Here is a 24,107-nt window from a genome sequence, read left to right as displayed (position 1 = left end):
CCATCCAAAGACAGTGTTGGGATAACTGGTTACTCCAAAGTGTCCAGTGAGCTGTCCAGGTGTTCCTGCCTCTCCCCCAATGACTGCTGGGAAAGACTCCAGCTTCCCACAACCATGAACTGGACCAAACCTATGTTTGCTATCAGTGTGTGTGAAAGAGTGACTGTGAAGTGCCCTGAGACGACATTGTTGATTCTATACAAACAAAGCTCAACTGAGTTAAATTGATCTGTAACGTAAAGTTCTTTCAGTGGACGTCCAGGGTGGGGCTATATGAACTTATAATATCCCATTTGAATCTGGTGTTATCTGATTTTGCATTTTTTCATTTGAGCACAAAATCGAAAGTTGAAAGAACTAGTCGTTATCCGTTTTTGCATTTTGTTTTTGGAAACAAATACTGAGAATAAGATTTTTTTTTTTGTTTTTTTTTTAAATTTTTGGTTTTAATTTGAAAAACGAATGAACGAATGATACACGGATTCATTTGCTAGTTTTACCCCTCATCTTCCACGAACCTTGTTAGAAATAATTTTCACACCTGTTTTAAATATGTTTATGCTCTGCTTTATGTCTTCCTCCTCGCCTTTCCAGTCAACAGCTTGATCTGCACACACTGCTGCACCGTTAGATAAAAACTTCTCTCGCTCTCTGTTATTAGTAGATTATTTCCTGCTTTGTGTATTATTTCCACATTTTAAATTTAGGAAAGTCCATAAATATCAGTGTGTGGGATTATATAAAAAGAGGAGTTGTGTGTTTTCTCTGTATCCGGCTTTATCATCTATTAAGAGCTTTTCCTTCAGGATATATTATAACTGCAGATGTGCTTGTATTTTCCTGTGGAGCTGTGGCTCAATGAGTCGCCGCTGCAGACATTTTCACCTCATATATAAAAAAAAAAAAACAGGTAATAATGAAGCCTTAATTCCACTTCTGCACATCTGCATTCTGGTTAGATGTAAAACAAGCACAAAGACAGAAGATCCAACTATTTCATGTTGAAATGTGGAAAAGTCTCCTCTCAACCACTCAGCATCAACACAGCAAGAGGAAGGACAGAGGTGCCATCATGCGGCGTTGCTGAGCATCACAGAAGGACAAAATATCTGTCTAGGTGATCCCAGTGAGAGGAACCAACACAGCGATGGTGAAGCAGTTGTTCATGGTGTCAGGTCATGGTTAGCATATCACCATGTGAGCTAAAGAGGAGCAACTAGAGTCAGAGAGGAGAGACAGTTTCAGTCTGGTGGGTGTAAAAGTGAACCTGACCACTCTGATGTCCCTGCTTCTCACAACATGACCATTAAATCCAAGAAAGTAAAAATAACAAAAAGCTTATTCTGCAACACGGTTTGGGTTGTTTTAACGTCAGCTGGAATGAGCCAATATGGAAAAGTGTTTTCAGTGATAACCAGAAGGTTGGTGGTTCAAATCCTGCTCCATCCCAGTAAATGTGTTACTTTATTCTCAGTCAGGACACTTCATCCTCCTCTCCTCCAGTGTCTGCATCACTATGAATGTTCTGTGTGGGTTGGAGAGGCCATTGTTGTGGCTTAACTGTAACCTTTTCACCAGTCTGGTAGTTAACCAGTAAGCTTGACACCGCCTCATGTTGCTCATTTACACACAAAGGAAAGTGACAATAAATCAAAGTTAAATTACTGGCACCATTTTCTGTCATTTTAAAACTATTTTTGTGTCTTTTTGTGGAAGAATGGGATCGGTAATTAGATGAACTCGTCATATGTAGTTGCCAGGCAACGGAGGACTGGAGCACTATGGGTAATTCTTGTCCAATAGAGAGGCCGTCTCATTTTACTGGCAGTAAGCGCACTTCGGTGTGTGCAGACCTCGCAGAACACTTCGTTGCCTACGCAGTCTGCGCACTTGGAAGTGTGCAGACCCTGAATTGAGAAACACCTGGAGAAACAGGGAGGACATCAAGCGACACGTCATAATCTCATGATTCTCCAACTACATTTAGAAATACAGCATCTTCTCTCCAAGTAAAGACAAATACACAAAATGTAATTAATTTGTGTTTATTTTATTTGTTGTACTTCATCAGAACTTTAGAATTCAGCAGCCATAAGAGCAGTTTTCCCAGTTTCCATGTACCAGGAGGTACCTTTATGTCACACATTGTTTCATTTATGGAAATACAAAAGAGCAATTTTATATCAGAATAAAATAAAATAATCTCAACACATTTTATTCAAATAAAAAGAAGTAATTAACCATCATATTTAGAAAACATTAAGCTCCAATGTTGATTTTATGAACAAAATTCACAACAGTGTTCAGCTTTGGCAACAACAGCAAACTAAAGAATGAAGTTTAGGTTCATTTTGGTGGAATTTTTCTGCTGAAAGAGTCCTGAACATTAGCAGACAACAAAACATTTTACAGCAACAGCTTTTTTACTGCTTGTCCTGTAAATCTGAGTGAAAATTGATCAATAAAGCCATGTCAGTTTGTTCTGTCCTTCACAGTAAACAAAGTTTAACTAACATCCTATAAATTTTACTGAAAGCCAGATTTCCCTGCACCATTTATAAACTATCTTTAGCTTTTTATCTCCATATTTTCATACATCAGCATAAAGACAACGAACCGATCCAGCAGATAGGAATGAAAACAGTTAAAAAAAAAGAAGAAGCTTCTTGAGTCCCATCAGCGGTAGAGAGACATGCTGGTGCTCTGGTACAGGTACATGTAGGCGTCGCAGAACAGCCGCTTGGCCACGCCTTTCATGTCCCGCGGCGCCTGGCTGACCAGCTCTGCGGGGGACATCTCCAGGTACGAGCCGACCTCGGGGCAGGCGCGCACCTCTGGGATGTTGAAGCCATCTCTTTCCCCTGAACATCATCCACAAACTGAGTCAGCAAACTCTTTGTTCTACATCTGCTTCCAGAGATGTCTGACACGCTCACCTTGTCTGTCCGCCATGCTGTCAAAGAAGATCCAGTCGTGGCTGTTTGGCCCGTGTTTGACGAAGGTCACGTAGTGGCTCGTCTCGATGCAGAGCACAGCGAACAGCTCCAGCCGGTCTCTGGTCAGGGTGTGAGGGACGCCGCGGCCCACGTAACCCTTCGGGATGTCTAGAGGGACCAGCTGATGGGCTCGGCGCCGAGGATGGGAGTGCACCTGGGAAGGAAAACACACTTTCCTTTGAGAAATTGTCCTTTTTTTTTAATCATGAATTTCCAAATAATGCAAGTTTAAATGGACACGCAGCAGAGAAAAAGCAACAAATCTTCATATTTCACACAGTTTTCTTAAGTTTCCAGCTGCTGATGGAAGTTTTGCCTCTGAAAAAACACCATTTACAGCCACAAACACTGAAACGCCAGACGTTGAGCTTGTGATAGCCGTCACACTGTCCAGTACACACACACACACACACACACACACACACACAGATAGGGGACAAACAGTGAAGCTTTGTTATTTTACTAAGAAACATGGATGTAATTTAAAAATTCTTTTTGTGTCCTGAAAGGCAGAAAGTGTCAACATTAAAGCTGCAGATGTGATGATGAACGATGCGACGGGTCGTATGACAAGGAGACCGCAGCATCTCCAGCGTCGGTCAGGCGTTCGGATTAAACCACAAACCTGAGCAGAACAAGTCCTGCAGAAGACTTTGAATCCCGTTGAGCTGAAAACGGGATCTTTAAAGCAATCTGTGCACTCTTCTGTTGCCAAGTTTCCACACAGCATGCACTGCTGAGGACCTGAAACACACACACACACACCATGTGTTGAATTTGCTGCCAGACCATGTGACCTGCACGCGTGTGTTTCTAACTGTACCCTCTGAGAGGAGGTCAGTGATGTCCAGCTCCAGAGAGGGGATGATTTTGTCAAACATCTTGAATTTCTTCCCAAATCGAGGCATCTGGAGGATGAGGCAGGACGGAACCTGCAGACAGAAGGCAGACGAAGCAGAAAAGCTGATTCTCTTGCCTGCATGTGGGCGGGGTCACATTGGCATGATCACTCTTCTCTGAACACGTTCCATTCTGTACGTTCTGCATGTGACACAGGTTCATTTACTAACAAGGGCTGGTTTTCTTCCTGTGTGTCTGATTTAGCTTGTGAGCTCTGGGTTTCCCTGATAGTTGATGGCTTCGTCCTCCCGCAGGGGGAACAGGACTCCAGTGTGTATAGGTGTGTAGATATGTGTATATATAAGCGGGTGTGTATGTGTGCTTATGTACATGCACATGTATGTAGGTCGTTCTCTTTCTATTTCTTTATCTTTTCTTTCTCTCTCTTTTTCTCTCTGCAAGGTGTTTTCTGTTTTTTTCTCTTTTTGATCCTCTTTCTGTCCCTCTTCTGTCCTCTCAGGTCCAGCAGTACAAAACTTTGTAATACAAACAATTATACAAAACAAATAGAAAAATAAAATAAAAATCCAGAATATCAAGGGGAGCATTATATTTATGATGCTTCCCTTGGCAAAGTAAATTTTCCCAGCAGAACACAGCCTCCAGAAAATCATCTAAATGCTGGACAAGACAAAAGAAAAGCTCATTCTGCAGAAATCTGTCCAACAGCGCCACCTAGTGGAGGATCAGCAGAAACGCTCCTGCTGACTTCTCTCTGCTACATCTGACATCCACAGTGAGGGAAGACCCTACCTCCGCCAGCTTGAGTCCTGCGTTGTGGAAGGAATGTTCCAGAAGCTGCTGGACTGTCGGCAGAACCAGGCTGTGGTTCTGGTCCAGGAAAATCTGATAGCAGTAGCTCTCCTGCACTTTACCTGCAGCCGATCTAAAGACGACAAAGACAGAAGAAGCTGATCAGATCAGATGAATTCATCTCCTGGTGGAGGAAAAGATGCTGGAAGATGAGCATGGTGCAGGAAAACAAAGGTCAACGGCGGTCCTGTACAGCTTCAGCAAGGGGTCCAGAGCGAGAATATGATGCATGATGACGGTGAGGAACTCCTCTGGATCTGAAAGACAGAAGCAGCTTCAGACTTTCATCCCAACGGTGGATGCAGAGCGTTGGAAGCTTCCAGACGGAACTCACCCTTCTCATCGGTGGTGAAGGAGTGGCTGTAGCCCTGCTTCTGCAGCTGCTGCCGCAGCTTCATGATGTGCCATCCCTGCACGAAACCCCGGCTGCAAACACACCACAGCAGACATGAGCCAGCTTTCAGCTGCACGTCACAGAGAATAAACACAACCTGGAGAATCACGTCTGCTCCGACATTTTCCCAGATATTCCCATTCCCCATTTTCCTGACGGTAACAGCTGATCAGATGCTGTGAGGAAAAGAGCTTCTTTTATCTCCTTCAGCACAAAAAAACTGAGTTTTTAAGCAGAAAGAAGATAAATATGTTGCTGTATTTCTCGCAGAACTGGATTATTCTGGTTCCTAACTGGTTATGTCACTTTTTTCTGGCTTTTTCTAACGTTTGTAATAAAGTTGTTGACGTGTCCATTCGTTAATAAAAACACGAAATCTAACAGAGCCACAGATGCACCACAGACACATTCCTTACAGACGGACATAACGTCCAATCTCCAAGCTAGATCTGTTAGTGCCACGGTTTTTTTCTCCAAGCAAGCGAATGTTTTCACCCACTGCTGCTTGGCCCGGCTCAGCGATCTCTTCCAAAGTCCGGCTCTATTTCTGGAAGCAGTTTTCCTTAACGACAGTTTCCAACGAGGAAAATGACTCTAGCTTCTACTTCAGGCTTTGCCAGCCAACAGAAGCCTGGTCATCGCCTCCCATCAGCAGGGAAAATGTTTAACACACCAGCGGAGGGGGTTGACGATGTCCCGGAGCAGCGTTCTCTGGATCGGAGCATCTCGAGGCGTCGTGGATTTGAACAACATGGAATCCAATACAGAGGAGCAGGAAAACAATCTGGAGGCAGAGACGGAAACATTTTACCTCCAACGTTACCTTCACCAGCAGCTCAGACAGGAAAATACTTCTTTAAACTCCAGACTTGTATTAAAGCAGAAAAGGTCACATATGGTCCTGAGATGGACCTAACTGCCCATATCATCATCATCATCATCATCATCATCATCATATCTTCATCATCCTCACCCGAAGAGGGTGGCATCCATGTAGCAGGAGTTGCAGTGCCCCTGGATCCCCTTCATCTGTCCAATCAGACGCTGGCTGACCTGCTCCGTGCTGATTGGAGGAACCGCCTCCAGCGTCTCTGTGCTGCACGGTGAATCTTCATCTGATGAAAAACACAAACAAACAATTTTCTCGTTTTATAAACGAGCTGCAGGCTCTGCACACGTCCAGGTGTGGAGAGAGGTGTGTGTGTGTGTGTCTGGTCTCTGCAGTCAAACCAGATGAGGAGAAAAGCTCCAGCAGGACCACCACATGCAGACAAGCATGTCCTTAAACCAAACCAGTAAGACAGAAACCAGTAAGACAGAAACAACATAATGTTGGAGTTTCTCATTCAGAGCCGTGTCCGCGTGGTTGGAGTCAGTCTGGAAGAAACAACATGGAGATTTCTGCACCGACGTCGTGAGAAGCCTCAGGTTTGTCTCCCAGCCGTGACGCAACGGACTCCCTCTGAGCTTCATCAGCAGCAGTCGCTTTGCAGAAAGCTTTCTAAACTGCTTTTATACCAGGCTGTAAACATGTTTCCATCCGTCATGAAGTCTTACCTTCTGCCGTCACGTCTCTGGAGGCTTTTCGCCGTTTGCATTTATTAACACAATCATCTGGGGTGATAAGAGGAGAGAGCTGCAGATGCACTTTTATTTGTCAGATATTGTCTATTTAACTGTTTTTTATTCAAGCTTTCAATGTTGATTTATTTTACTTACCTGTACAGCACTTTGGATACCTTGTGGTTTATGAAAGTGCTTTATAAATAAAGTTTATTTATTATTTGATGCTGTCCAGATCATGTGGCACCAATAAGACAGTGCATAATCATTCAACATCATGTTTTTTTCTTCATGAAAACGCATCGTACTGATACATACAGTTTCTGAGACATTTTTCATCCCTTTATGGTTTAAACTGTGCTTAAAATCCAGTTGAACACAGTCTGATTCTGGTCTTCTGTCCCCTAACGGACGCCAGGAAGCAGAATATTACTCTTTAATCATTTTGACACTCACATGGTAATAAACAGTAAAACTCCACAAATAAATTGGTATTTTTTTCACTTTTAGTTAAAAGACCAAATAAGGACGTCAGATTGTAAAAATTGGACTTTTTGCTCCAGTTTTTCCTGGTTTGGGCTTTAATGCTGCTTTTTACAGATTAACAATCAGCTGCAGGAAAGGTTTTGTAACTGTAAGAATCCTGTTTATCTGCTGTTGTTTATGCACAAGCTCGTCATTTTAAAGGTCCAGCTGTGAGTATGTGGATGTGTGCAGCCTGTGCGGACCTGCATCATGCAGCTCTGGCATCCTCTCGCTGTGATTGGTGGATATGTTGTAGAAGCGCGAGTCTGGACGGCAGGAGCTCAGCTTCACAAACAGCGCTCTCCGTTGAGGACATCTGAAAAAACGCTTGTGTTTGAAGGTGCCGTCGCTCACGCCAACTTCCTCCTCCTGAGGATACACAGATAGACAAACTGCTTGTAGATGAACTGCAGCTCTGACGAGCTTCAACATAAGCATCCGTACACCAGTTTAACCAGTAGCGACACGGAGATTTACCAGCTCGAGTCCAACCATCGTTTCCTCTCGATCGGGCAGATTCCCAATCCAGCGGATGATTCCATACGAGTTTCCAGCTCCCAGCGTCACCTCCACCATCGAGTTTACACCCAAGTACAGATCATCAGCGAGTCCTTTCTGAGGCGGTGGGTCGACCTCCATGCTCTCCGGTCCTGCAGGGGGAGCAACAGATCTGCATCAGGCTGGTTGGAAAAACAGAAAACGGTTTCATGCTTCATCGTGTGAAAAGCTGCTCGAACCTGAAGGCACCTCTCCTCTGGCAACATCGTGGAGAGGGACTCTGACTGTACCCCCCGTGTCCTGAAAGCACCACCAAAGCAAGAACAATGCTGAGGATGGGTCACAAACTGCTGGAAGTGTTGGGAAAAGTCTCGTTTGTTCAGGAGAAAACGGAAACAGCTGCACCTGAAACGTTCACATCACATCTCCAGACTTCACAGAGCTTCATGCATGTTCATCCCAAAACAAAACAGAGTCAGAGCAGTTCAAGTCGATGGAAAGCAACACGGCTGCCTCACTCACCAGGATAAAACACAAGCTGGGAACTCTGGGAAGACAAGTGGAAACTGAGCTTTTAAACAAATGCAGCTTCTTCCTCCCTCTCTGCTGTGCTATGGCCTGTAACCATGGCAACCGTTGCAGTGCTCTGTCAGGATGGCTACATCTGTTAGTGGCGCCATGCTCTTCTTCTGTGGTTTGTTCCTTTCAGCGGTGGCATGTGAGCTTGACAACTCAACACTGCCCCCACAGTTTCCGGTGGAATGGCTTCTGTGATACTGCAGGGGGGTTAAACTCCGGTCCTACCGGGTCGTGTTGTTTCCCTGCTCCAACATACCCGATACTAATTAAATGCACCCAACAGCTTCCTGTCAACTTCTTCAGGTGTGTTGGAGCAGGGAAACAAGCTGCAGGTCAGCAGTCTGACAGCTGCTTTTTACAGGTTTCCATACTTTAACCTGCTTGTAAACAACTTGAGCAGTTCAGTTAATCTGAATCCGATTTGTGAAGCTGGAAATGACTACACCGTGCAGGCCAGGGGGTCCCTGAGGACCAGGACTGAGACCTGCTGGTGGTTTTCAGTCAGAAATGGTGTTTTTTTTATGGTTATTTTCCTCCTGAAATGCCCAGGACGGTTCAATAAGAGCAACATTCTCCATTTCCATGAAGCGAGGCAACGTGTGAACAGAGTTCCTGACAGAACTGTTGCATTACTGTGGCGATTCAGTCTGCATTTATATAAATATGCTGTTTGAAAGCTGCAGAAAACATCACTTTTCTGTATTTTTAAGCTTATGAACAGTGAGTGGACTTCAGGAACCCAAACACTCCTCTCATGATGGACTAAAAGCTTTTCTTAAGAAATATCTGAAAACGAGAAGGTTTTAAAAAGATGAGTTAAAAATGTTTCCACACCTTAACAGAGCAGTTTCTGCATGGCATGCAGTCAACGTGACTTGATAAAACCTGGTTCCTCCTGCTGCTGCAGCAGCGTGAACTTGATATTTTCAACATTCTGTTCTGGTTTTTTCAGGTGTATTTATAGCCGGAAAACCACCTGCAGCCCATGTGCAGTCTTAGCATGTAGAATGTCTAATATTTCTACTGGAATAGAGCCGCAGTTTCTGCCTTTATGTCGCACTTTTCAGGAACAGCTGTTCGTTATTTCTTTAGTTTTCAGATAAAGTGAGAAGAAACTGGAGAGTTCTTACTGTAGAGATCTGGACTGTCTGAACGCCACCTTCATCCTGCACGTCCACCACCATGCCGTGGCGACACTTCTCATTGCTGAAGTAGGTGACTCTGTCGCCTGGAGAGAGCTTGTCTGTTTGTGCCTGAGAGGAGGGCCCTGACATGGGGGGCGACAGAGAGCTGGGGACCACAGGACTGATTTTGGAAAATGGGACCAAAATGTCACATTTTTTCTCACAAATGAAAAGTTTTTCATAGTTATTGGTCCCATCAGTGTTTCCCTTTCCTCTGTCTGCTCCCTGCAGGAGACACAGAGATAAAACCTCCATCAGTCAACTTGAATGGTTTATAAACAAGAGTGCTTAAATGTTTTCTTTTTAAATTATCTTATTTCTGTCAGAGTGGTCAGGGAAGTCCAGCTCCAGTCCTCAAGAGCCACAATCCTGCAGGTTTTCTGTGTATGAGTCAGTCATTGTGCAGAAGCAGAAATACATTGAAAACCTGCAGGACAGCGGCCCCCGAGGACCGACTGGACACCTCGGATCTAGGCCCAAATCATGTAGAAAATCAATTTCTTGATTTGTAATCAGAACAGTGTGTTTTATATGTGCAACATAAATAATGTTGATTAGATTGTTTAAAAATACATCAATGATTAAATCATTAAATAAATAAAATTATAACAAAATCAGAAAAAAATAAGATTAAACATAATATAATAATAAAAATGAAGAAATAAAGATAAAAAATTTGAAAACAAAATATAGCAAATATAAATAAAACATGGAATAAAATAATCAATAAATAATAATAAAAATACAGTAATAAAACATAATCTGATTAAATAGATTTTAATAAAAGAATGAAACACTTTATAATCAAATTAAAAGATAAAACTGTAATAGAAAACTAATAAATATTAATAAAAATGTATTCAAATAATTCAATGTAATATATTAAAATAAAAAAAATAAAATAACATTAAATTCAAATAAATGTATAAAGATAAAAAAATGATTGCGCATATATATATATATGTATGATAGATAGATAGATAGATAGATAGATAGATAGATAGATAGATAGATATTAAATGAAAGTTAAAAAAAAACCCAAAAAAACTAAAATATGATAAATTTTGGTTCTAATTGTGCCAAAATGAATCCCACCTTCAGCTCGACTCCGAAGAACTTTGCTTTGATGGGATGTAGGAATGATGCTGTTTCTGCCTTCGGTCCAACATAGCGGATGACGCCACACAGCTTCTTCCCACCCTGGTCCACGGTGACAGCAGACCCCACTGTGAGGCCCACAGCTGTGTGGAGAGCACCTTTGTCTCTGAAGAACCTCAACCTGTCCTGGTCTTCAGACAGGCCCAGCAGCAGCTCGGCTTCTTCTCCACTCAGCTCCTCCATGCAGCTCAGGTCTATGCGATAATCTACTGATGAGCGCGAGGTCACCGGGGTCACTAGCAGCTTGATGACCTCAGTATTAGGTTTTGATAATTCTGATTGAAATCTAAATTCTTTGATGTAACAAATACACCCAGGCTTGATGTGTTGTGGATTTTCAAGCCTTTTTGTTATGATGAAGAACTTGCAATCTGTTGACGTCATGTTGTCCAGGTGGATCTGAAGTCAGAGACACAAATACAAACATAAACATAAACAATAGCTGCAGTTTGAACAACTTTCAGTTTGTGAAGCAACACTGAAGCTAATAGCTGAAAAGCACAAGCTTTCTTCTAATGACAGCTGATGTTAAAAACCCTCCATGATGACTTACTTACACATTACTAGAACTTTTTAGAAACTTTGATTAATTTAACCTGACAATATCACTCCCTACCTTTAGTTTATAAACTTTGGGTCTTGTTTTGTGTCGCCTCTTCGCTCTTCTGGATAAACGACCAACCAGCTGCTTAAAGTTTCACTTCCTCTTTCATTTTATTTCACTTTTCCAGCAGCGTCACGGAGACTTTCCAGCCCTGCGATGAGACTGACAGCGCCAGGAAAGGCTTTTAGAGCTCCTAAACAACTCTTTCTACACAATGTCTCTGTTATTATTGTATTTATGTTGGTAAAACAAGCAGAGAAAGGAAAAGTTTGAAATAGACGCTTTGCTTTCAATACTCTTGACAGACAGCTGGAGACATGGGGTTTGTTTGCCCTCAGTGTATTCTTACAGGCTAGCGTCGCTTTATTGAGACAGATTTCGTAATTCTTTTGTTTTAACAAGTGATTATATCTTTTAATTTGTAGTTTAAACAAAACCAACAAAGGATATAAAATTAACAGATAGTTGTCTTGCTCATATATCATTTTTAAAATTTGTTTAATCCAGGGCTGGATTAAAAGTGCACAGGCCCCTGGGCCCAGAGTGTTCAGGGCCCCCCTTCCCCACTACATTGTGAAAATTGTGAATGATACACTGTGAAACGACATTTCTAACATCTCTCAGCCAATGGTACCAATAGCAACACACTGGACACTGTGGTGGAACTATCTGTTCTTCATATGCATTTTATTTTATGTCCAAACTGCTGGTGTTTTCCCCAAGTGGCCCCCATACGGCCCATTGGATAATCCGGCCTTGGTATAATAATAATATCTGGAAAAACTGGCAATCCTGCCTATATTTGTAATTTGTCTTGCATTGCTCCTCCTCTTTTTTTCTATTTCTATGGACCAGGATTCTGTGTCCTTAATAAAGCTTTAATTGAGTTAAATACTAATAATAATAGTAATACTACTACTATACTATTACTACTACTACTACTACTACTACTACTACTAATAATAATAATAATAATAATAATAGTTCACATCGAAAAACGTTTTGGCAGTGGGGGGCGGGGGGGGGGGGGGGGGGGTAAAATACCTTTAAATAAGAAATTTTAACCTAAAATTGTCCTTATGGTATGAACCAAGACCTCCATTCTGTTGTTATAGTAACAAAAAAAAAGTATAGAAGAGTTAGAATAGTTTTCATGCTGAATATGTAAAGAAACAAAGTGATAAAAAAAATAGTCACTTGCCCCATAAAGGGTTAAACACAGCCCTAGAGCTTTATTATTCCCATGAAACGTTATTTTTATCAGCTTGAAGCAAAAACAAAAATCTAAAATTTGCGATCAAGTGGTGGGGTCTATGTCGTTGTCTTTCACAGGGCCCAAAATTACTGGCGACGCCCCTGGTTGTCAGCTCGTAACAAGACAAGCCTGTAAGTCATGAAAGAGGGATTACTATACAGCGCGTCTGTCAGCTAATCTGGTCGCGATGTGATGACGCAGCATTTCAGTGGTAAACATGGAGGAGCGAGAAGCTCTGAAGAGGCAGATTGATCTTTTACAGAGTAAGTCTGTTTTTTATACATTTATAAACGTCTGTTTGTCACAAACTGATAAGAAGAAGAAGCGGGAAGTCCGCAGCTGTCCGCAGTTCTTTTTGGTCCGTTTTGTGTGAAATTTCCAGAGCAGACGTTAAACTGTAGCTTCCAATCCAAGTCAGTGGAACCGGGTCACGTGGGTCACGTCGTTCACGAGCCTGATGAGGCACGTGACATGTCGGTTACCTCTGGTGCTTCAAAAGATGCAGATGGGACAAATAAGAGCAAAGTGGGGTTGTCTGGTCAGAATGCACCACAGCAAATGGACACCAAAACTGCCAGTTAAATGGACTGGTTAAACTGGTTCCTGCTACCAACAATGATCCCAGTACTGGACCTCAACCCAAGACCTCATCCCTCTTCTCAAACTCGACATCTGTACCTGAGTCAGGGAATCTGAAATGTTAACCTTTAAAGTTGTGCCAAAGTGAAGATGTGTAAAAACCAGCGCTGTGACGATGTGCTTATGTCCCGATTCGATTCGATTCCGATTGTTTTGGGTGCCGATTCGATTTAAATTGCGATTCTCACAATTCTTTGATATAGCTGATTTTTATAGTTTAAAATCTAACAAAATAACGTGTAAAACTTCTTATTGCTCGTCATTTTTCTTGATTTCAATTAAGAAAAAACAACACAGTTGCCAGACCATCATTCTGCTGCTATAATGCCCAAGAAGACAAGTAAAAATACCAATAAAAACTATTTTTAAAAAAAACAAAAAACGACAAAAATTTTATTGTGGTTTCTTTTTATTTACTTGAAAAAAAAATTACTTGATTTTTTTTTTTTTTTTTTAACAAAAAAAAAAATTGATTTTAAAATTGTGAAGCAAAAAATCCCAATTTTCGATTTTTCGATTCGATTTTCCCACCCCTGGTAAAAACCAGATTGTTTATTTGGACCAGGGCGACTAAATTTAATCCTTTCAGGGCTGCAAATTTTTAATGTGTCCCTGCTCCAACACAGCTGACTCAAATTAAATGCATCCAACAGCATATAAAGTTCTGCATGTTGACTGACTAATGTGAGTCAGGTGTGTTGGAGCAGGGATACCAGGGAGGACTGCAGTAGCTGGAAGACACAGCAGCCATGATTTCACCTGAGTCATGAAGACTGCAGACATGTTTGTGGTTCATGTTCTGTTTCTCTCTGATATATGTGCACGTTTCATCTCTCATGTTTACTCATTTATGACTGTTTGTGTCCTTACAAAGCAAAACAAGGTGTTTTTAATTGATTTAATCGTCTGATATACGTCAGTGGCATCATTAATATGTATAATAAGATTTACTTAATTCAAACTTTTCTTTGTGTGTTGTTTGGAAACATTCAGAGTATTTTTCAGATTTTTTACTTCGACTGAGATGCTAATGACTGATTTCCGTATTCAGAATAGGTCTGGGCGATTGATCAGATTTTAATCTCAACTACGATCTGGGTTTCCATCGATGATAAAAATAAAAGGGTGTTATTTTTCTCTCTGCAGTTTCCTCTCCTGCTGTCTTCAGCTGCTAATCGAGCGTCTCTGGCGTTGCAGCGCTGTGCTGTAAACTCCTCCCACAGCCGCTTTGCTTTCATTCAGACACTTTTGCCAACTTGCCGACTTTCTCGCTAAATCTGGAGACTTTTTTTGTTAAAAGCGACAAATTTAGCAGCTTTTACTGGAGTTATTAGAGACTTTTCTGGTGTTTTGGCGACTGACTTGAAGACACATATTGTTCTGCAGTTACTGTAAGGAAGGAGCAGCGGGAGCCTCTCCCGTCCTAAAGCACTCCCAGGCGGCCAGTCTCAGTCGGCTCCGGCTGCAGGTCCATGTAGAATAACTGCAGTAGGTTGTGGAAGTTCACCTAAACATAGTTTATACCATTGTCAGTGAGAACTGGCTGCATTATTTTCCTATACATAGTTTGGCGAATTAACACTGTAATATCCCTCCGTACCGGGGCGTTACCATAGCAATGCGTTAATTAGCTGGTTCAGATCAGCTGTTTTTTAACAGGTGGATGAGAGAAACTTGCTGCAGCCTGACAGCGGTTGTTTGGCATAAAACGTACATCCAGGCCAACGTAAAATAGTAGGACTGTGACGATATGCTTTTGTCCTTATTCGATTCTGATTTTTTTTGGGTGCTGATTCGATTTAAATTGCGATTCTCATAAATCTTCGATATTGCGGATTTTTGTAGATTAAAAACAAAAATAATGTATAAATCTTTTTTTTGTTTGTTTTGCTCGTCATTTTTCTTAGTTTCACTTAGGAAAAAACAACACAGTAGCCAGACCATCATTCTGCAGCTATAATGCCCCAAAAGACAAGTAAAACAATCAATAAAAGCAATAAAAAGGACAAAAATTTTATAGTGGATTATTTTTATTTATTAGGTAAATAAATTAATTTTATTTACCTAATTTTCGATTTTTTTCGATTTGATTTTCCCACCCCTATAAAATAGTTCCTATATAGGCGGTAAAAGCGGATTAAACGATCCGGAACTGTGCATTAGACGGTTATAATGCACGACACAGAGTCTAGAACACCACGACGCACAGCGTTGTTTAAAAATACTGGATAATTGTGATAAATAATCAAGATCAGTCAATTTCAGTCGAAATTATCGGGATTATATTTTTTGTCATAATCAAGCAGCCCTAATTCAGAAGCTTATTTTTATTTAACTGTAGCTGTGAAAACCAGTTTTTCTACAAAATCATGTGAACTAAACCTCCTCTATTCTTAAATTCTCAGCTCTGATCAATAAACACAAGAGCGTCCACGGAGACGCGCCGTTTCCAGCCACAGAGCCGAGGCGTCCAGAAGCGTCGGCAGCAGCCGGAGGCAGAAGTTTCCCTGCATCCGGCTTCCATCCTCACGGCTCCAGAGGAACAGCGTACGCTCATCAGAGCCGCGGAAGTTGGAGGAAAACTTACTCTCTGAGGAATAAGAGCCCCCAGTCCTGTGCTGGAGCGTCCAGCTCCTCCGTTCACCAGTCTGCCACTGGACATGGATCTGCCAGCATCTCGCTTCCCAGTCAGGGCGGACGGAACGAGACCAGTCCCACCAGCGCTACCAGCTTAGCGGCAGGGATTCTAGCTCAGCAGAAGACAGAAGGACATGTAAGCAGCGCGGCAGGGACAGCGGGAGCCGTGACGGAGAAACCGAACCCAGCAGCAGCTGGGACTCAGCGAGGTTCCAGTTCAACAGGCACCAGTTTGGCTCCACACAGAAAGACTCAGCAGACGTCTGAACGCAGACATGTTCTGCTGCCAGGACGGAAAGTTAGCGCTCCCTCAGATGTTCTCCCTCCAGCGAAGGCCAACATCTTCCCTTCCCAGAACCAAGCCAGCAGAACCAGTTACACCACTGGCCACGGGGTCGACAGTAAAAGCTCAGCGTCTTTACAAGCTGCTCGCACCGCTTCAGCGCTACAAGCGCCGTTCAGTGGCTCGACGCGCCCCCTCCCGACCCAGAGCAGCCACGCCCCCGCCAGCGCCGCTTATTTAAAGAAGTCAAAGTTCACCTGGGTGAAGAGTCAGAGCGTGGGGAAGGTGGAGCTCAAACAGGCTAGCTGTGGTTCCTCATCCCAAGCTAAGGCTGTTTCCACAGCAACATCAGGCACCAAGGCCGCTTCCGCTGGAGACGCCCCCCCCACGCCACTCGGCAAGAAAACACCCACAAAGAAGTTGTCTCGGAAGCTGAGCCCCGGCATCGTCGCCGCGAAGACCTCAAAGTACAGATGGGTTTCTTCAGCCGGAGCCCAGACCAGAACGCCCCGGAAGCCCCTCTCCCCCAAAACCTGGACTCTCCCCCCCAGAAGCCAGGAGAGAGGAGACCCCGCCAGGAAACCCAGAGCAGCTTCGGCCTCCTCCGCCAAGAAAAAGGGAACTTCCAGTTCTTCTACAGGTTCGTCCCTCAGCAGCCGTTACCGCTGGAAGGCAGGAGGGCAGAGCTCCTCGCCAGCCGTCACCGGAGGACTAGCGGGGGCTCGCCGTAAATCTGCCTTCACCTGGACGGCAGAGAAAAGCAACAGAGGGACGAAAGCGGGGCTTGTTTCTCCAGCTTTACCTCAGCGTGTCCACTTTCCATCCTCCTCTCCTGGGGGGTTCAAGCTGCGCAGCCGGATGAAGATCATCAGGAGGCCTGCAAGCAGGTAGCTGTTTCAGTCTCCCACCAGAAGGGGGCAGCAGAGTCTTTCACGCTCAGCTGTTCACACATTCATTTAGTTTTTCTCTCATTTTACTAACTCTTCGTCCTCTTCGTCCTGTACTGTCACCACAGCGCCGCAGGGTCAGACAGAGGCAACTCCCCACGGGGCCGACCGCACAGCTCCACCAGGAGTCCCACGGGACCCAGGAGGACGCCCACCAGGGAACTTGTGTCTTTTGGGAGACACAAGCTGAGGCGACTGTCCCCCACCATGTCAAGAGCAAGTAAGAAGTTCACATCACACACTAAAGGACAAAAAGTATTTTTAATTCACCAAACGCTTCCAGAGACTTCTTACTGTCGGCAGGACGCTCTGCAGGCGGCGCCCGTCAGGTTGGAAAGAGCTGACCAATCACATCTGAGCCAAGTTTGGAATCGGCCAATGACTGGCCAGGTGTTTATAAAGCGTTTATAAGCATGGCCTTTTCTTCATGTCAGGTCCTGCAGAATCTGGGATCTGCTAACCGTCTGAAATCCTTTTATATCCGACTGATCGACTGATCGCGGGATGTTCGGTTGCTTTTATTGCTGCATGAAACACAGAAACAGTTTGTCTCTTTTATAGGAGGGATATGAGATGTTTTCCAGGAGCGTTTTTACTATAAAGCTTAAAGCAAACAGGACGCCATCCAATCATTTTAATTGATTTGTTTTAGAATATTGAATAGTTATCAAACTCAACGGCCATTTGCCCCCCCCAACCCCTCTGAATGTGCCCCTCTTGGTGTGTGAATCATGTGCTCTCTGAAGGGGAACTTGTAAAAAAAAGTGAAGCCAGAGCCTTCGCTCGCTATACGAGCTACATACTGCACCAAAATACAGTACATGCTTTAACGGCATGCCGTTGTGGCAGACCAGGTTCCTCTGTCGAAGGCTACTGTGCTTTAGAGGCGTGGCTTCGGGGAGAGGTATGAGGAATCGGATCTGGACTTTTGAATGGTGTGTTTTCAGAACGTAGCCGGCTCGGACCGCTTTTCCAGGATCTTCTGCCCGACCTTTAATTCTCCCGCAGGTAGAAGATGTGTGCAGGAAAGCTGAGTGGAAACGGTGAAGAAAGACGGGGAAATGAATGAAGCTACGTGTTTCTGGTTGCAGCTGGTCGGCAGTAAACTCCTTTAATGGAAAGTAGACCTCTTCAAATTTGACCTTTTTCATCAAACATATACAAACTGATATTATTCCCATTCTCCAAGGTCTAAACAAACTAAATATATCAGTTATTTTGGTCCTGGGCCTTGGCTGCGCCTGCCTCATGAGCCATGTTGTTATATTGTAGACGTTTTTCAAAAACAATGCAAAATTCGGGACATTATGTCCTTGTTTTCATTGTAGCTTCCCAGAGGCTGATGCTGTAGCACTGAAAGTTGTACCAAATGAAAGCCAGTAGTGGTTAGCACTGTGGCCTCACAGCAAGAAGATCACTGGTTCGATCCTCGGCTGTTCTCCCTGTGTATGCTTCTCTCAAGGTACTCCTTCCTCCTCCCTCCCATTTACTCTATCTGTGAATGGTTGTTGACCTTCTGATAGACTAGTGACATGGGACTGGGACCCTTACTTGGATTCAGAAAATGAGTGAATGCTGCAATACAATGAACCTCTGTTCTCAAGAAAATGGTATCTGGTAGGTAGTATCTGACCCAGGAACTGGTGCCATTCACCTTGTTCAATTCACATGACGGCATGACCAAATCTGCAAAGGAGAAGGTCAGGTACAACACCTGAAAGTTGTACCAAATGAAAGCTATTCTACACCAGTCACTGTGTAACATCACATCTGATGCAGCTATCTGCTGACACAACTATCCATGACCTCCAGCTTATGAACCTCCTGTTGAACAACAGGTTGATCAACACAGGTTGAGGCCCAGAGTCTCACATCTCACTCTTGGAGTGAAATGTGACTGGCTCACTACTCTTGCTGACACCTAAATAAAATGAGTTAAAATTTACACTGTTGTTAATGTGTTTACAACCATATGGGTTTACAACCAAGAACATTTTATTAGCTTTCATCTGGTACAACTTTCAGTGCTACAGCATCAGCCTCTGGGAAGCTACAATGAAAACAAGGACATAATGTCCCAAATTTTGCATTGTTTTTCAAAAACGTCTACAATAAAACAACATGGCTCATGAGGCAGGCGTAGCCAAGGACCAGGACCAAAATAACTGATATATTTAGTTTGTTTAGACCTTGGAGAATGGGAATAATATCAGTTTGTATATGTTTGATGAAAAAGGTCAAATTTGAAGAGGTCTAATGGACAGGCATCTTCCCAGTTATGATATTTGACATAATTATCACTTGTGGATTTCTTTCCTTCTCAAGATTAGTTTGTCCCATAGGCTGTATATAAAAAGATGGGCGGAGCCTCCGCAACGTCACCTGTAGGTTTCTGAAGAGCTGAATTGAAGCTCGGTGGGCGGTTCCTACCATCACCATCTTGGCAAGGGCATGCGTGTCATCTCACCCGGAAAATACAAATATGGGCTGAGAGGGGGGCTGTGAGCATCATGGTGGATGATTGACATCGAGCGAACTCTGAGCTTTCTGTAGCTAAGAGCTAACCGAGTTAACCCAGAGATAACAGGAGCTAACCAGCTAACGGAGGTAAGCGGGCTAAAGCTAAGTCACGTTGTTAACCGGCTAAAAACCGCGGTTGTTCTACGTTCTTCTGACTTGAAGTACCTGTCAATCAAAAGGACATGCCCCTAAATATGCAGAACTTCCAGATTAAATTACTTTTAAACGGTCGAGTTAGAAAAAAATTCACTCTCCCCACAGTTGTCATGAAGGTAAACCTGATCTATTAAACCTAAAATTGATTTTTGAACCAGGCTGTAAACATGTATATTTCTGCTGTAAACATGTATATTTCTGCTGTAAACATGTTTATTTCTGCTGTGAAGTTGGTCTTTTTAACATGGGAGTCTTTGGGGATTTGCTCTGTTTTGCAGCCCCTAGTGGATGAAGGGGGAACTGCAGTTTTATGCACTTCCCCATAGGCTTCACTTTTTACTGCTGGAGGTTGCAGCTTGGTTTGTCCTGCAGAATTATCACCTCGGTTTCAGTCCTCAGAGCCTGGAGCAGGCATATTAATGGACATCCTCATGGACGGATGCAAAGTTCCAGCCAGTTTGGTTCTACGCAGGTAGATGGACTGAAAATGGTTATATACACACCATATACGTAGACAACAACATATCCCTCTACTGTCTATGTTCTCCCCTTCTCCACCCCGCGTTGAATCCACGATGTTTTATTTATCTGCTTCTCACCGTTAACGTTGCATTCTGGATCCTTTCCTGTCATCCAACCAGTCGTTCAGGTCATTGCCAGCTTTTAGCCTTACTGGTGCAAAGTGCTCCAGAAACTGGTTCCATGCTTTGTTTACATCAACTTTTATTTAAATCACGCTGGCTGTGATCAAAGCCTCGGGGATGGGGGGAGACCTCCGGATGGGAACTACTGGTCTGGGTCTGTTTCTTCTGTACAGTGGATCTGTCACATTTACCAGCCGATTGTGGTTTTGCTTCCAGTGGATCCGAACCGCTTCGTCTGATTCAGTTGCAGAGCAACTGGAGTCTGGACCAGTAATCACTGGGCGAGAGGCAGGTACACCTGGACCAGTTCCTGTGAGGTTATTTAGCATCTCCTTGCCCTCCCTGGGGTCCACACTGCAGCTGTGTTTCCACTTTTCACATAATCCCAGTATTTTATGCTCATTAGGGCAACTTTTCCTTTTCTGTTGATGAAACTGATTCAGGATGGAAACACGAATCTTTTGTGTGATTTCACTCCTCCCAGATGCTTTTCTTTCTTCACCAAACCAGTCCTTTACTCCTGCGTGTTCTGTGTGTCTGGAAACGCCGGGGTCATCCCGGTAGAGAAGAGGATCGTTGTGTAGATGTGAAAATGAGCTGAAATATAACCGAGACGGTGAAGGAAATCAGTCTGCACTCTCATCCCGGCATCGTTCAAGAAACCTAAGTCAGAAACTGTGACTCCTGCTTCAGACTGCTTCACTGTCTCTCCTCATGTCTTTGTCTTTGTTGTGTCTCGTGTAAAAATCACGCCGTCCTCCTGAGTAATGCAGAAAACAGTCAGATGAAAGATTTTCTCTACATTTGTTTTTTTTTTCCTCTTTAAACTGAATATTTATCCTTTTTTCTGAATCCAGACGTGTTTGAAAGCAGCCTCCAGCGCAGACCCCCTCCGTCCAGCAGAGGGCAGCAGATCCCGTCCTCCATGTGGCGCTTTGTGCTGCCTGCTGTCATAGTGGAGGCGTGCAGTCAGTCTCAGAGGAGTGGGGGGGGGTTAATTGATTGCCCAATTCAGCCGTGATGGCGAACAAGTGCCGATAGTGGGTAATTTGCAGAGGTGGAGGCGAGCAGCGCGGCTGCTATCAAGCCCTGGCACCGCTCTCCCTCCAGCAGATAAAAAGCAGCTAATGCATAATTATCCTTTTGCAAATTGGATTGTTTTAACGAACTGTAGAATATAGGCCCAACCTGATGGAAAGCAATCATTGTTTTTACAGCCCCCTCGCCTCCTCACGCCCCTCTCCCTCCACTTGCCCCTCCAACCCTGCGGTCATTCTGCGTGCACCCTCCACGGCTCGTGCCCATCTCGCTGTAATCTCCCATTCTCAGCGGAGACAGAAGAAATTAGAAAAGCCATCACTATGAACATTAGACTGCACTCCTCGCTTGCCGGACCACCGCTTCAGCTCAACCTCCCTCCTTCTGACGCCTCCTCGCTCCTCCGTCTTCATTTCTGCCTCCCGTCTTTGTCACGTGAAGAAGGCGAGCAACGTGGGGCATCTCTGATTAAAGACGCGGGGAAGATGGAAGGAGGAGAGCGGCTCTTAGCTGCCTGTGCCTCTGATAAGAGCTGCTAATAAAGAGCAAATTGAATTACTAATGATGGGAAGCAGACTGCCTATAGATGAGCCCGTTAAAAAAACAACCTTATGACCACCCACACACGCATGATAATACGCTCGCCAACAATGTTTCTTAATGTCCTCCTCAATGACTAGTTGGAGGCTCCCCGGCCACGTTAAGAGGGCGCTGCTCCCCGAATGTGTGGTTATCTCTGCTTTAATTTAAAGAGGGCATAAACCTAAGTAAGCAGTTAGGACTGTAATGAATCGAGGTGTGTTATGTAGATATTTGTGTGTGTGTGTGTGTGGGGGGGGGGGGCACCCAGAGACAACCATGTAGCCAAGATAATCTAATAAAGCAGATAAATGTCAGGAACGGAGAGAAGAAGAGTGCTGAGTCGTGCGGCTTCAGGCCCCATGTGGCAGCCTCCTGAAGGGGTTTAGGTCTCCGTCCTCTCTCTCCATCACACAGCTCTACCTTTACTCCTCATAGTTACATTTCTATCTGTCTTTTCTGGAGCACAGCTCTACCTTTACTCCTCATAGTTACATTTCTATCTGTCTTCTCTGGAGCACAGCTCTGCTTTTACTCCTCATAGTTACATTTCTATCTGTCTTCTCTGGAGCACAGCTCTACTTTTACTCCTCATAGTTACATTTCTATCTGTCTTCTCTGGAGCACAGCTCTACTTTTACTCCTCATAGTTACATTTCTATCTGTCTTCTCTGGAGCACAGCTCTGCTTTTACTCCTCATAGTTACATTTCTATCTGTCTTCTCTGGAGCACAGCTCTGCTTTTACTCCTCATAGTTACATTTCTATCTGTCTTTTCTGCACATCTCTTTGGACACTGTTGGGGTTTTCTGAAATGAAACACACACCTTTAGTTCAGATTTAAAGCCGAAGAAACAAACTTCACTTTGGCTGATTGTGTGGAGAAAGAAGTGCAGGGTCCATGCAGGTGAAATAAAGTTAGATTTAAGGACGTCGCCATCACTTTATCTCACTATTAATCATGCTGGTAAATGCCATGATTCAGCAATTGTATAGATCCTTCAGCGTTGTTTCTTTCCATACAGGAGTGTGTTTGTGCCGTACCGGCGGATCTGGGAAACATGGGTGGAAAATAAACCCTGTAGAGTTCCAGAAAAGGCGTGTTGGAGGGGGAAAGCATGCAGCACAGGAAGATTAACTCCCTTCTTTCCCTGAAAACAGACAGATTCCTTTCAGATTTCCCTCATTAAGGAAAAATATGATCCAAAGTTGTTTGGGAAAACATTTTCCAGCATGTAAAGCTCCTGCAGAATGACCACAAGCTTTCCTTAATGTTTAACGGAACTTTAAATGATGAAATGTCGTCGTGTACGACTCTGGTTGTTGTGCTGATTCAGGCTGATGCCTTGTAGGCGTGCCTGCAGGAAACGTTCCAGTTAGTTTTCTACCTTAATAGTTTCTAGTTTGTTTGTTTTACCAGCTGTCCCAGCTGACGTCTGTTTCCCGCACATCACAGCACATGCAGCTCAGTGTGGATACTTCGGTCAGACCTGACTCTCGCAACATTTGCTGAAGTCCAACCAGACAGGTTTGTGTCGCTGCCTGAAGCTGGAGTTCATAGGATGAACGTTGAGACAAACAGGTGGATGTTGGGAGCTAAAAAGAACATTTTATAATGTTGTTTTCACTCCACAAAGAGCAGGAATGATCCGTTTTCATCCCATTGCAGAGACCCAGACCTGCTTTCCTACTGGTTTCCAGTCTTTACTCAAACTTAGGACAAACATCTGCTTAAAAATCATATTTTTGCTTGTGGCATGATTTATAGATGTCAGATTAACTCTACTCAACTTTATTTATAAAGCCCTTTAAAACAACCAGAGCAAAGCGCTGTAAACAATCAGCCAAAGTAAAAACAGAATTAAACAGTTCAAATGCAAATAAATAAGACAATAAAACAACAGTCATACAAGGAATACAGGATTAAGACAATAAAACAAACTGAATAAATAGTAAGTAAAAACCATTAATAAAAATAAACTGAATATTAAACTGGAAGCAGGATCCTTCACACACCCTGCTGGCTCTTTGGATAAACACGGTGTTTCCTCTGCATGTGCATCTCCCGTCCCGTCAAACCGCCGTTGGATCTCATTAACTGGCCTTTTCAACCATCCAGCAGAAATGGGATTCTCTGAGCAGGTGTGTTGCCAGATCCGCACTGATTCTGCATTTCAGCCTGGCTTTTCAGGAAA

The 24,107-nt window shown here is 43.6% G+C and overlaps 2 protein-coding genes across 2 annotated transcripts in view; one reads left to right on the top strand and one right to left on the bottom strand.

Moving 5' to 3' along the window:
- Nucleotides 1–2,360: 2,360 nt before the first annotated feature.
- On the bottom strand, nucleotides 2,361–11,361 carry cyldl (cylindromatosis (turban tumor syndrome), like). Its single transcript, XM_079245361.1, has 15 exons — nucleotides 11,227–11,361; nucleotides 10,548–11,009; nucleotides 9,399–9,677; nucleotides 7,929–7,989; nucleotides 7,669–7,841; nucleotides 7,395–7,560; nucleotides 6,077–6,218; nucleotides 5,777–5,887; nucleotides 5,044–5,135; nucleotides 4,903–4,966; nucleotides 4,650–4,782; nucleotides 3,820–3,928; nucleotides 3,622–3,740; nucleotides 2,937–3,150; nucleotides 2,361–2,861 (listed from the first exon to the last, which is right to left on the bottom strand). The coding sequence occupies exons 2-15, from the start codon at nucleotides 10,992–10,994 to the stop codon at nucleotides 2,677–2,679; spliced, it is 2,295 nt and encodes a 764-aa protein (XP_079101487.1). The 5' UTR covers nucleotides 10,995–11,009; nucleotides 11,227–11,361; the 3' UTR covers nucleotides 2,361–2,676.
- A 1,325-nt stretch (nucleotides 11,362–12,686) lies between these two features.
- zc3h3 (zinc finger CCCH-type containing 3) overlaps nucleotides 12,687–24,107 on the top strand; it is a gene marked incomplete at its 5' end in the record, with an annotated part of 92,081 nt that continues 80,660 nt past the window's right edge. The window contains 3 exons of the mRNA XM_079245345.1: nucleotides 12,687–12,732; nucleotides 15,514–16,915; nucleotides 17,044–17,195. Of these exons, the coding sequence (XP_079101471.1) occupies nucleotides 12,687–12,732; nucleotides 15,514–16,915; nucleotides 17,044–17,195 (1,600 nt within the window). The remainder of the gene's footprint in view (nucleotides 12,733–15,513; nucleotides 16,916–17,043; nucleotides 17,196–24,107) is intronic.

Source organism: Telmatherina bonti, assembly GCF_933228915.1.
Source record: "Telmatherina bonti genome assembly, chromosome: 8".
Taxonomy (NCBI): domain Eukaryota; kingdom Metazoa; phylum Chordata; class Actinopteri; order Atheriniformes; family Telmatherinidae; genus Telmatherina; species Telmatherina bonti.
Note: the sequence above shows the minus strand (reverse complement) of the source record. Positions and strands in the feature narration are given on the sequence as shown.

Bases quoted from the DNA above. Each gene is read 5' to 3' on its own strand.
- cyldl (XM_079245361.1), bottom strand. From the start codon at position 10,994: ATGACGTCAACAGATTGCAAGTTCTTCATCATAACAAAAAGGCTTGAA. The intron at 4,967-5,043 runs GTGAGTTCCGTC...TCTGTCTTTCAG, and splicing joins CTTCACCACCGATGAGAAGG to ATCCAGAGGAGTTCCTCACC. The intron at 3,741-3,819 runs GTACAGTTAGAA...TGTGTGTTTCAG, and splicing joins CACTGACCTCCTCTCAGAGG to GTCCTCAGCAGTGCATGCTG.